Consider the following 14,081-nt stretch of genomic DNA (forward strand, 5'->3'; position numbering starts at 1 on the left):
CAGAATGGGTGACATTCTGCCACCATAATAAGAAAACAGTCTCCTCCTAAATCTTTTGAGATTTGTAATACAAATAATCAATATGACTCAATAGACAGACTGAAATTCAGGCCAGCTAAACATTATCCATCCCCTTAATATTTAGCTCAACAAATTTCTCCAAGAGTTAGGAGCTAGGACCATAACTTTTAGTGCCAGAAATTTCTAAGATAAGAAAAATATTTAAAATTCCATAAGACTCCTGTTCATTATTATATTATAAAAAATAAGAAATAATGACACCCACTTTTCTTTTATAAGTTTTAATTGAATAAAATACATATACTCCCTCATTAAAAAATATTTGCTAAAAAAAAGTAAAAAGATCTTCTGGCCTTCTGATTTTGATCTAACGTAGTCTAGCACCAACTGCGCTTCTGGAGAAACCTGGAAAAAGAGGAGTGACACGAGACAAAATAGTACAGAATACTTAGCAACCAGTGACTCTCAGACTCTTGTGGAACTACAAGTATCAGAATGGTGTATGCCTGTGCACTTCTTATTTGCCCTATCCATTACAGGGGCTCACGCAGGATTGTTAAGGGGCGGTTTCCCCCCCCCCCACCGAAAAAAAGCCCCAAAAAAACGAGAGCTACTGCGCCTGCCACCGCGCAAGCGCAGAAGCTCCGTTTTGGCAGCACTGTACTATACAGCAGCCACGGCGCTGTCAAAGAAGCGTCCGCGGCGGTGCTGTATACAATACAGCACCGCCGTGGATGCTTCTTTGACAGCGTCGCGGCTGCTGTATATTACAGTGCCGCTAAGTGGGGCACTGCGTTATCGGAGGGGAGAGGTTTCTGGAGACCCAGAAACCCCCCCCTGCGTACGCCACTGCATTATATCTAAAAGTAAGTTTGGGGGAAAAAATTGAAAACATTTATCATTTTTCATTAGATTTGCTTATTAAACAAGATCTTTTTGGTTTCCTTTTCTTGATCCAAAAAGGTCAGCCACTGACTGTTTAATCCATCTTGAATCCCAAAAAAGAAAAAAAAAAACAAGGGCAAAACAAGGGATAACCTCCCAATCATTAGCGCAGTTTGTCATAGAGAGTCTCATTAACTCTCCATCTGAATGAACCAAGTTTCTGATTGGTTGGCCAATCAGAAACATGGTAAACTTTTCAAAATGGACGCTTTATCCATTTAGATGGTCAGTGTAGGAGACCGTCAGTGTAGAAGACAACTACAAGCTGGACATGATTCTCACGTCACTATGCTGTAAATTATTTCTCAGGAGTTTGGCTTGTGAGCCCATGGCTGTCTAATTGTGTCTTTGTAAACAATGCACGTTTCACAACATCCATGTTTAGCCGACCACTGTTCAAATTGCCCGCTTGAGCAAGAGCGATAATCTAAGTAACCAACAGGGTGGTCTCATTCTACTTAATTTATAGATGCCCTGGAGCAATAGCTTTAAGGAAACTAGAGTGTGAACATGTGTGCGGAGAGATAAGCAGCCATAGCCAGCTATCACAAATATCTATACAATGAATATATCAATAAATGCACATTTTTATCTAAACAGGTCTGCAGATATAGGAAAGTAATAGCTAGTGGTTAAACATTAATAGTTCATTTTTAACTCTAGATAGAAAATAAACTTTTAATCTCAGCACATACAATACAATATTTTCTCTGCCATGATAACGTTACAAAATCTATAGCTTTTGTGGAGATCCAGCAGATTACATAATACTGCTACGCTCCCACGCCCGCCCGCCATTCCCTGCTGTCCAGTTGTATTTGGAAACAGATACACATGTAGACAGGATGCTCTCTTGTGTGACAGGCTCAGTTTCCCAACTAGAACTGGATGGCCACAGTATTGCTTGAGACCAATGTGGCGGATCATGTCAGATGTCTCACAACACCACCAGGTAAACCAGTTAAACTGGTGGTGTTATATCTCTAGGACCAATAGCAGCTGCATGAACACTATAGCTACAGAACATGTTACTTGCGACTAAGTGAAATGTAAAGTTCATATTGGGAATTTCATGGCATAAACATGACCAGCGATGACTCTTTAAGTTTCAACAAGAACATCCTCCTGTTATATGAGCTGTGTGGTGTGTTTGTATGTTTGTCATGTAATGGAGTATTTTGCATCCCTTAACACAGTTACATTGGAAAGCCACTTTACCTCGCTACCCATTTATTTGACTTTTTAGATTTAAATATATGAATATTCTACTAGTACAAAGTTGTGTTCGCTTATGCACATGGAATAACTGAAGTGTTTGTATTAATGATTTCCAGAAATACAATCTTAATGTAATGAAGGTGATAGGTGGACTATTAATTAATGCTGGGGGTCAGTTATTTAATGGTGCTATTCATTTATTTGTGTGGCAATTGTGGGGTTATTTAATTTATTAGTGGGTCCTATTAATTTAAGGTGGGGTGATAGGACCTTTAATTTAATGTTGTAGTGGTTTGTTGGAATGTTGGAGGCTAATAATTGAACATGGGGATAGGTCTGGGGGAAAGGAGTTTTTATATGTAAAAATTAATTATTTAATGCTAGGGTTGTTTTTGGGAAATAAGAATATTTATTAAATGTGAATGCTAGTAATTTATTGCCAGTGAGTGTCTTAATGTAATGTGAATGGGAGGTGGGCTACTGATTTAATGGTGGAGTGTGGATGGGGCAAATTATTTAATGGTGGGGGCTATTAATTGAATGCGGGGCTGAGTTTGGGAAGAAGAAAGACTATTTATTAAATGTGAATATGAATTATTTAACAGCAGTGCACATAGTATTGTAGTTGTCTAAGATACATACCTCTCAACCATCCCAATTTGAGGGCTTTGTCCAGCCATCCTGATCCGGACAGCTTTGTCCCATAGGTGGAAAATTTTGGAGGTATGTCTCATTCACTGCTGCTCTGGTGTGCACGGTAATGGAGGTGTTTAGAGGGAAGGACAGTACGGGCAGCCCAGCACTTCAAAAGCACTCCAACAAGATGTATCAAACACCCCCACCGTGCCGTGGCCAAGCCCCCGTCCCAATGAGTAATTCTCACATTTTGGGAAGTATGATGCAGCTCCACTGCAATTTACCATTCTGGAGCTGCTCTGGGAGCCCTGGCATTGATCCCCTTCCCCCTTCCACAAAGACTTTTAATAGTTCACAGGTAGCCTAATGCTACTGGCAAATAAAAAAAAGTGCTATGCACATAGCGCTTTCACCCGGGAGGGATCCAAAGAACCTGGTCCATCAGATGAATCCCATTGAAAATGACAGGTAACGGCATCCTGAGATGGCATTATCTTGCTGTGAAAAGCTTTGTAAATTGGATACCTTCACAGTCCCCATATTGATATGTGGAATCTGCTATAAGCCATGTTAAATGGGTTATGGCAGGAAAAATGGCCATTTTATAGAGAAAACTACTGTTTTCTCCGTTTTTATGGCTAACTGCTCCTTTGTAAATAGACCCCTAAGACAATTTTTTTTATATGTTCATCTATATTTTTCCAAGTTAAAAAAAAGTTATAATGAAGAATATAATGAATTCATAACAAACATTCTTTCAATGTCTGGCACACAGCACTTATCTGACCTTATTTAGATATCAATGTTGATTACCAAGCTCGTGTTCTAACATACTGTTATACCAAGGTAATATCCAAACCAACCCAGGGTCAATTACCTAATAAACATACATTTAAACTTTCAAAAGCAGGTAAAACCCTTTAAATAATTTACACTGATTTATGACCTAGTATATTCATTTTCTACGTGAGATTCACTGATCTAACTGATTTACAAAGTGATTACAGCAGCACTAAACACCCAATGGCTTCAATAGCATATTTACAAACTGAGCGATTATTGTAAAACAAATTGATGGGACCCTTTAACCATCTATTGGAATTAATGTTTCATATAATAAATATTGGTGGGCAATATGATATTAATGCAGAGCCTCACAAGTGGGCCTTAGAGCCACAAGGGGGCCATACATTACCTTTGTTGTGCAAAATCAGATTACATTATGAGATCACAGCAGTTGCATGAAGAGATTACCCGACCAAACAGTAGCTGATCCTTAACTGACTAGTTAAACTAGTGAGCAAGCATAACTATCCAATCATGGATTAACCAGCTAGATAGACTGTGTGAGTTCATTGTGTTTGTTGTGATGTTATAGTTACTAGGAAGTTACATTTCTCTGAACTAGGGAGCTACATTTTAGTATGTGGCCCCTTCGTTGGCAGTTACCCACAATTGTTTTAATGCAAGGGTTACCAAACTATATTTCATGCACAGTAATTAGTGTTGTTCAAGTTACTATCAGGATAAACTCATGATAATAAGTAAGCAATAAATTGTGATCTACTAAAAGTAAAAACATACAGCAAGCTGGGAAGTGAAGAGTGCAGATGAGTATCACCTACAGTATGGAGCTAAAAACAAGAAAAAATGTATATAATACAAACTGGATTTGTAAATAAATGCAACCAACCTGTTCTTGAGACCACTTCTGTCTATCATCTGGAGTCCGAACTTTTGTTTTATAACTTCTTGGCATGTCACCAGCATGTTTCGAAGCTGAGGGAATATTTAAAGATTTTGGTCGACCTTCATGTCTGTTAGCAGAAAGGCCAGTATCTGTTTTCTGGCATATTTCCTTATGTTCTATTGTCACACTTTCTGTTCCACTATGCTCAGGGCTCATGTCAGTAGTACTATTGATGCTGCTCATACTCATACTCATCTTGATCTCAGCCACTATCTGGTCAATGTCCTCCTCTTGATCTTCCACATCGCCATTAGTTTTCCTTGTGTGATATGGGGATTGTGGAAGTGAATTTCCATTAGCCTCAGTTGGATAGTAGTCTTGATATACGTCTTCATTTTCACTATACTGTGCTGTTTCCTCCTGGTCTTGTATCTCTAAGGAGGAGGAATTATCTTCCTCCAAAATTTGCATCTGACTTTCTTGCCCTATTTCTCCATCATTACAATCTTGTTGTTGTATCTTGGATTCTCTCCATTCATCTTCCACTGCTTCAACACATTCATCTGTCTGTATATGGGGCTCTTCATTTTGAATATACTCCTCTCCATTGCAGTCCATGCCTTCAAGGTAGCTATCATCTTCGGGACAGTATCGTATATAATAAGTGATGCCTTCTTCTTCATCAGGAAGCCCTTCATCATACTCCTCATCAGATGTATTATTCACATAGTCAGAGCTTGAGTCACCATCACCACTATTGTCATTACAGTCTTGTTCCTCCTGGCTGTTTGTGGTGTGCCTGCTGTTAGGTAACAGTGTATTTGTATACTCATGTACTACAGCTTCCTCGTAAACAGAGTCCTCTTTATCACGACCTATGACTTGAGGAGAAGAAGGGCAGGATCTTGGTCTTTGGTCCAGCATGCTGGCTCTGGTGCTCTGACGTTTTCTGTTTGCCATATTCAACACTTTACATGACCATCATTTCATGAAAGTTTCTATGAAAATATATATAGAGAGAAAGTTAGAATTCTACAGATGAAATCATGCATTTACCAGCAGCAACATCACATTTATATATTCTATTTAAATGTGATAGTACAGATGTGATAGTACAGATCATGGCAAACTTGGAGAAATATAATTATTCATTGCTGTCTAAAGAAGCCATTAAGGTCTTAGGAGGACATGTGATACTCTGAAATTAACAAGGACTGCTTTACACAGAAATTACATTTGGCTCACTCATTCAAGCACATCCTCAATTTCAAAAGCAATCTTAAATGGGGACTGAGGCAATCATAGTATTTATAGGGTCTGAGCACATAGGCTACATAAATCACCTCTGTTCCATTTTGACAGCGGAGTGGAAGGGTGACAGAAACTCTCAGAAGTTATATATGACATCTTAGAAAGGCAGATGACAGAGCAGAAGTGGAGATAGGAGAACATGTTTTTCTGCTCCCCATCTTTTATCTGTCATCTGTCTTGGAAGTATTCCCATGTGTACTTTACGTGTGTCTCTCCATGAAGATCAATCTGCTTTAATCCCTCCAAAAAAGTATTGCTCTGACATACTTTTTAACCAGTAATCCAGGATACCCATGTGAACTGAAGTTTGTGCTGTCCCCTAATACCATCCCTCACTTCCTTTAAGGTGCCGTATGCAGTAAAACAGTTGAATGAATAGTGATTAGCACTTCTGCCTCACATCCCTGGGGTCATGAGTTCAATTCCCAACCATGGCCTTATCTGTGTGGAGTTTGTATGTTCTCCCCGTGTTTGTGTGGGTTTCCTCCGGGTGCTCTGGTTTCCCCCCACAATCCAAAAACATATTAGAAGGTTAATTGGCTGCTATCAAATTCGCCTTAGTCTCTTTCTCTCTCTCTCTCGCTCTCTCTCTCTCTCTCTGTCTGTCTGTGTGTGTGTGTGTGTGTGTGTGTGTGTGTGTGTGTGTGTGTTAGGGAATTTAGACTGTAAGCTCCAATGGGGCAGGGAGTGATGTGAGTTCTCTGTTCAGCGCTACGGAATTAGTGGCGCTATATAAAAAATTGATGATGATGATGATGATGATAGTGATTTATAGCTTACCAGTTACAAAAACTGCCATGGTAAAATAGGACAAATACCCCAGGAAATATCCTAATATCTACATTGTTTACCTAGTTTATCAGTCCATGTGATTGTTTTGGCATATTAACAAAACTATGGTGGGAGACTTCAGGGGGTAAATGTATCAATCTGCGCATGTAAAGACATTGCCATTTTATCTGCCCTGTATAGTGGCAGAATATCGGTGACTTGCAAAATGCGCACATTGATACATTTACCCCCAGGAATCCCTGAAGAGCATTAAGCACCCACTCCTATTTGTAATACTACTGGTAAACTATTTGAATATGTAATTTCATGGCATTGCTAGAATCACTGAGAAAAAGGATGAGTCATAGAAATGTACTGACAGTGAGAATAATCTGACTCACAAGCAGAAACATCTGGGCTTTGTTTTGCCAAATAGAAAGAAACAGGTGATTCAACCATTGACTACCAAAAGAAATAGGACATTTTAAATAAAGACGGAAACTTGCTTATTGCTGCCACAAAGTAGAAAGTGAAAGGATGTTGTTTCCTCTAAAATATCCCCTGTGATATCTCACCTTCAATAAGGTATTAGCACCATCTGCTGCAAGACTATTGTGAGACTCCAGGAATCTCTTTATAAAGTATTGAGTATCCATTTCTGCTTGTAATGTTACTGGTAAGTCGCACACTACTTGCTTTAGACTTAAACACCTAAAGAGGTCTATTTATCAATAGGCCACCTTTCTCCAACGTTAAGGATGACTTTTTATCGCCACTTATTGCGCCAATGTATAAAAATATCTAATATATCACTAGGACTGCCCCCGCAATATTGGCCTCTAGTGGTAAAGGTTAACTTACCGCCTTCACCAGGTCAGTCTCATGCATGCGCAGTGGAATTGAAAGACCACATTTAGGTCTTTTAGATCCAGAAGAAGTAATATTTACGCATCAGGGAATCTATTGACAGCAGTGTTATCACCTGCACTAACCTTTTGTAGTATAGAGCAAAGTGAGAACAAGCTCTATTGTCGGCAAAGACACCTGTATTCAACTGCAATTGGACATTTAGCCCTTTGATAAATCAACCCCTTAGAGAGCATTGTTAGTGTTTACAGGATACATACAGCTGCAGGGGAAGGTTAACTGTCCAGAGAGGTTTTAAGTTTAATACTTCCCTTATTAAGATATTTATGGATTACTCAGCTTCCCTCTAACATGGTTTTAGTTTACTGAGGAATATAGAATGAAATACAGGAATACACAGCATATTAAAATAGTATTTAATTTTAGTTAATAAACACAAGAGTTCAGTTTTTCCATTATTATGTTTTAGAATGCTGATATAATAGATGGCATTTGTCAGGACTTGCTTACAAATTTCCTGAAGCTTTGTGTTATACTTGTATTCCTAGTTTGTATTATGTCATTATTGTATATATTTATTTTAGCCTGGGACCTAGACATTGCTTATTTTTGAAAACTATTTTGCCATTTACGAAGTAAAAATTGCATTTTTACCTATGTACTATATGCTCTGTGAGTATAATATTTATGGGCCAATATATCATTCAGTGATGATAAGGCTGATTTTCTATTGCCGCTTAATGCAGAAATAGAAAAGCAGTTGCTGAAGCAATTTACTAATAAACTATCACCGGGGCAGCCAGGCATTACTGATCGGGAGCGGTAAGACTTAACATACCTCGACTCCACATTCTCGGTGGATATCATCATCATCATCATCATAGTTTATTTATAAGGTACCACAGAATCTGCAGCATCAGTAAAGATCAATACAAGATGAACCAACAGAATAAGCAACTACATTAGAAGACACAACTAGAAGAAAGAAAAACCCTTCAAGGTGGATGAGGAGACAGGATGTAGGTAGGACTATGCTTGTGAGAGCTAACAGCCTAGAGGGGCAGGGAAACAAACAGAGATGACAATGGTGGAGAGAAAGGAATAGAAGGGGTAGGTGGAGCATGCGGAAGGAGTTGTATCTGGATGGGCCGGACAGACAGGTGTGAAACTGTGAATTTTGAGGGAGCACCTGAAAAATTGGAGGTTGGGGGCAAGTCTGGTCAGGTGGGATAAAGAGTTCCAAGAAGTCCTGAAGGCAGAAGTGTGAAGTGGTGATAACAGAGGAGGTCATTGACAGAATGGCAGGCGTTAAAGAGTGCTTTATAGGTTAGGGGCATGTGCATGCATTGACCTGGTTAGCAAGCTCGCTAATGAGCAGTGGAAATGAAAGCCCAAGCTTAGGCTTTCTGTTCACTAATAAAAAATAATTAAATATTTAAACAATATATAAAAATATGAAAATACATATGTTAATGCCATTAATAATTGAAAAATTACTTTATTGAAATAATTAAGCACTTTAGCACTTTTTCATTCATTTTCTTCTGTTATCACCATCCTTACACGATAGTGATAACAAGCACATCAATGATTACTATATACCAACTTATAAAAGTCATTTAAACTGGTAGCATATGCAATATAATGACTTAAAATTGCACGATACAGCTGTGGTTTATAATGCAGTAATCTAAGATTTCCTTAATACCAACATAATTATAGAGCACATTGCAGCTTTCTCACTGATGACTAACACAACTCATGTCTAACTTACTTTAGGAATCATTGATGGAAAATATACTTCCATTTCTAATGCTTCCATCACCGGTTTGCTCTGTTTAGGTATTTTAACATCATCTGTTGTACCATGGGGCTTAGAAAGCAACAGCAACAAAGAATTCAAAATTGAGCACAGACAATTCAAACCACAACTCTTTTTAGAGCTTGTAATCCAACACTGAGAAAAGTATAAAAATAAATGCAGATACTATACGAACTAATGAAGATTTCTCATATTGCAAATTTGTGCTTCAAGAAAAGAAAAGCTGTTTTGGAATAAAAGCTTGTACTGCTTTTACATTAAACTTTAGTATTACATAAGCAGACCTGACTACTCTGCTAAAACGGTCTCCTCTCAAAAACCCAACAAAAAATTAATATAGATGTGTACATTAATATTAATTATTAATACATGGAGTATTCTATTAAAATACGTTATTAATACCCTCAGTAAAAATATATGAATATATCCACTTTAACCTTTTGGTGAGCACATGAACACCTTCTGTTATAAGAAAGGTCTTATTGTAATATTTATAACGTAGAGCTAGCTATGTCTAGCCCATCTAACTATTACCATAATAAGAACACTGTCTGAAAATTCTCTAATGGCCAACAAATAACCTTTCCCTGTTGATGAGCTAACAAGAATGAATCGGCTGTCTGCTAGTTATATATAAGCTATGGCTTGTCAACAGGCCAGTTTGTAGCCACAATTCCTAGGGTGTAGGTAAATCCTTCGCCCTATGATTCTATGAAAAAGCTAGTTGTTATGTATTAGTTATGAGCATGTGAACTTAATACACTATATGGCAACAAGGAAGAAACCAATCACAGAAACAAATGCAGCTAGACAATATGCAGTTTTAAAATACTGTTATGTACCTAAATTAGCATTGCCATTCCCATCAGCTTGTGGTTTATTACACTGTAACAAAAAATGATGCTAGTGCAATGGTACATTTTAATAAAATACACTGAATTTTAATGTTTACATATTTGGCAATGCTAAAATGGATTAACATAAACGGTTTTAGTACTAAAAAGCATACAATTAGACAAACACAACATATCTATATTGTGGTGACCTATTTTCTGGCAGAAACTTACTACAGGGATGAGTAATTAATTACATAATAAAAATCATGTCATTTTTTTATTTCCATGGTTTCATTTAACATCTAAAAGAATCATGAGCACATATAAACAATGGGATAGTAAAAGTGTCATGAACTACTTTTCACTACATATACATGTAAAGACCTTGACTAGCAAACACATTTCCAATTCAACTGCTAAGGTGACAGAGAAAAATCTTAATGAAACCCGCCACATAATTTCCTGCAGCAACTACACACACTGCGCTGATTAAACACTTTCTATACCTGCTACACATGAAAAGGATTTGTTCTCACCTACATGTCATTAAAGGGCTTTTCAGGTTCTATGTGGACTACAGTGAAGCCAAGTCATAATGTATGCAACTAAAATCTGCAAAACATAAAAATATATGGCTCCAAAGCATCCCACCATCAGCAAACACACTCGCTGTCCTTTGGCTTACAGCCATGTCAGTTTGACCGCTGGTATAGATTGCATCAGGCAGCCTTAGCGTCTTTAATTTCTATCACACTTGTTCATTTGGGTGACTTACTTTTAGTCAAATGGCCAAACCTTTAATGAGTATACCATAAACACTCAAAATGTGTGATCCAATAGCAGAAGATCAGAAGTTATTTCAGTAAAATGCAAAATCGCAGACATCTGGAAGTACATAACTAATATTTTGCTGGCATTTGCTCCCAGTAACGCAGAGGCACTCTGTTCCAACGAAAAAGTATAATTTAAATCAATTTAGAAACTAATGGTTCGAGTTCATTAGAGCAGATATTTGCAATTAGTGTGAAATGACATATTCAAATAAACATTTTTTCTACAAATTGTAAACAGTAAGGTTGCTGTTGGTATTACAGAAAATGATTGCGGTTATTTTGTTTCCATTACCAGAAAAAAATATACATATATCCACCTGCTAATGGAAGCAAGATGAATTAAGATCATGCACTAAAACACAACAGTTCTGGATAATTAGCTGATCTGGGAATGAGCTTTTTGTATGCTTTAGTATAATATGATTGGCCACATGGGATGATGAGCTGGCTGTTCTATAACCCTACATCATAAGCAGAGCCAATAAATAGGCCTTGGCGTTAACTAGAAGTGCTGCGATGAGGGAGTTGAGAAGGGCAGATGGTAAGTAAGTAGAGGAAATCTGCATTGGGAACATAAAGAATTGAGAACCATGCTGAGATGAAGTATTATGTAACTATATCTCTATGCTTTGTAATAAGATGTCTTACAAGGAAATGTATAACGTGTATTCCAAATATTTGTTTTCATTTGACACTGAATATTTTCCCTGTTTATTGTTGTACTAATCTATAAAATAATAGCATCCTCTAATTTACTTAAATGGGCATCAGGAGAGTATTTTATCCAACAATATAATGGCAGGGAGGCAGAAACAGTGGAGAACAATGGAGTTACTACATGATGATGCCTGAAAGAAAATCTCTATTAGTAGCAAATTATTCACCATTTGAAACAATACCTTTTAATCCATCATATGTTGCTTAGTAAATCTAAATATACACTGCTATAAACTACAGATGACAAGTACTGTCATCTGTAGGCTACACAGATATTGTAAATAAAATGTTATTTGATAGATATAGGAGACATCTGGTGCTCTCCCACATTCACAGTGTTTCCAAGTCTATGCCATTATCTGACATGTATATGTGCACCTTATATGTCTATTTCATTTACTGTATATCAAGCAAGTTGCATTACAGGTGTAATGGTCCTTTCAGGAAATGATAATGCTCTCCAGGGAGCAGACAGATAGCAGAGCCTTGATGTTTACTGCATAATGCATGATTTGGTGCTGTATTCATATTATTTCTCAGCAGCAGCATTAGATGCACTCTGTCAACACTGAAGGCCTCATGTGAGGGGAGCTGATAGTTATGGTCGACCTATCCTGACTACTTGGACCAATCATCTTTTCTCTCATGTGTTATTCATAAAATATGAACTTCAAAAAACTGTACAATGATAACTCAATAATTAATTCATTAGGTAGTTCAAATCATAAAAAGAGACTTTTTGGCGAATCTGACACCAGGGGGTAAATGTATCAATATGCGGGTTCTTCAACACCCGCGTGTTCAGACTCTTCCGCGATTAAATTATAAGCGGCGCTGCATTGTAAAGGGAAGTTTCCCTTTACAATGCAGCGCCGCTTGAAATTTAATCGCGGAAGAGGCTGAACACGCGGGTGTTGAAGAACCCGCATATTGATACATTTACCCCCATATTGCATTTTTAATTATTTGGTTTTTATCAGTTCTTAGGTTATTGTGTTATAAAAACATGTTGGCTCCTACCTGGTGGAATGAGCTTTTCTAAGCATCTTTCCAAAACAACAATATGACATAAACAGAAATAAAAAGCAGGATCTATTGGGGCTATTTTCTAAGAATGACATCAACCTACAGCCTTCTCAGCTTTAATTTAATCCTGCAGATGTGGGTTCTTCTGGTGGAAGAAAGGTTAGAAAGGATCCAGAATCCAACACTCAATGTCTGACCTCTGTCTGCACACAGTGGCCAGAGTAGCACAAAAACTGAATTAATCTGAAGCTCAGAAAAAAATAAATCAATATATGTAGTTTTAATACCTTTCATGGAAATGTTCCTTGTAAAGCGTAGCAAGAGGCTGCGGTCATACAGCAGCTGACAAATCCTTCTGACCTGCTTACCAAATTGCTTGCACTATTGCATTTAAATGCACTGTCCACAAGTAAAATGACAGATATGACAGCACTGTGCTGTACTCTGATGTTTGGGGTTGACAGGTTCATATCCAAGGATGGTGTCTCTAGACATTTCACCCGGCATACGCTAATATCAATGTAATGGTGGCTGTCAATGAGAACAGAGAAAATGTATAGCTCATTATGTTTAACAATACAGTGATGCAGTGATTCTAAATATACAATTAGCACAATTTGTATCAAGAACAAACCGACTTTTAAGACACTAGGGAATATATTAACTAATGAGTAGCCCTGTAGAGCTTAGTACTCACTAAAGACTATACAACAGGTAAATATTGCTAAATTGCAAGTGTTCTTATTTGGTAGATTGTCCACAGAGAGGAATGGATAACAGCTAATAAGGAAAAGATGTCTTCACTTGATGAAAATTTGGCAGAGACTTGGACTAATTGTACAACATGGAACAGTCAACCAAGTCATCTAAATTACCGATAGAATCAGGTTAAGTGACAAGTCAGAAAAATCTAACTGTCCTTATAAAACATTAATGCCTTATAATAATAAACAGATGGAATATAATTTATGACGCAGCAAAAATACAGTCTTCAGTTTAAATGATGACATCATTTTGTGATACCATGCGCAAATGTATTATACAGGTCGTGCCTTGGTGGGTTAAGAGACAAGCCAATGTGGGGGGGAAGTGTTCCTCCTTCTGATGGCGGAAGCTGGATGAACCATGACTCCTAACTAAGTGCAAGTTAGCCACATTCATGTTGCATCCACGTGAAAAAAGGACCTTTCATTTTGTGAAATCAGACATTTAAATAACCTTTAGAGTGAAGAGTGAAGGGGCATTTCCTCCTGTAGATGGGGGCTCAGCCTATACTTGAATAGGAAGCGATTTGCATCTTCTAGGAGCACTTCATATGAAAAAGAGGATTATAGGCTCAGTTTTACAATATAATAAAACCATTGATATATATGTAATAAAGGCAGTGT

The 14,081-nt window shown here is 37.6% G+C and overlaps 1 protein-coding gene across 2 annotated transcripts in view; it reads right to left on the minus strand.

The window, feature by feature from the left end:
• APBA2 (amyloid beta precursor protein binding family A member 2) overlaps positions 1-14,081 on the minus strand; it is a 284,025-nt gene that overhangs the window by 153,606 nt on the left and 116,338 nt on the right. For both annotated transcript variants that reach the window (XM_075208107.1, XM_075208106.1), the window contains exon 2: positions 4,514-5,508. In XM_075208107.1, coding sequence (XP_075064208.1) covers positions 4,514-5,470 — 957 coding nt within the window. In that variant the 5' untranslated portion in view covers positions 5,471-5,508. The remainder of the gene's footprint in view (positions 1-4,513; positions 5,509-14,081) is intronic.

Source organism: Mixophyes fleayi, chromosome 4 (genome assembly GCF_038048845.1).
Source record: "Mixophyes fleayi isolate aMixFle1 chromosome 4, aMixFle1.hap1, whole genome shotgun sequence".
NCBI lineage: Eukaryota > Metazoa > Chordata > Amphibia > Anura > Limnodynastidae > Mixophyes > Mixophyes fleayi.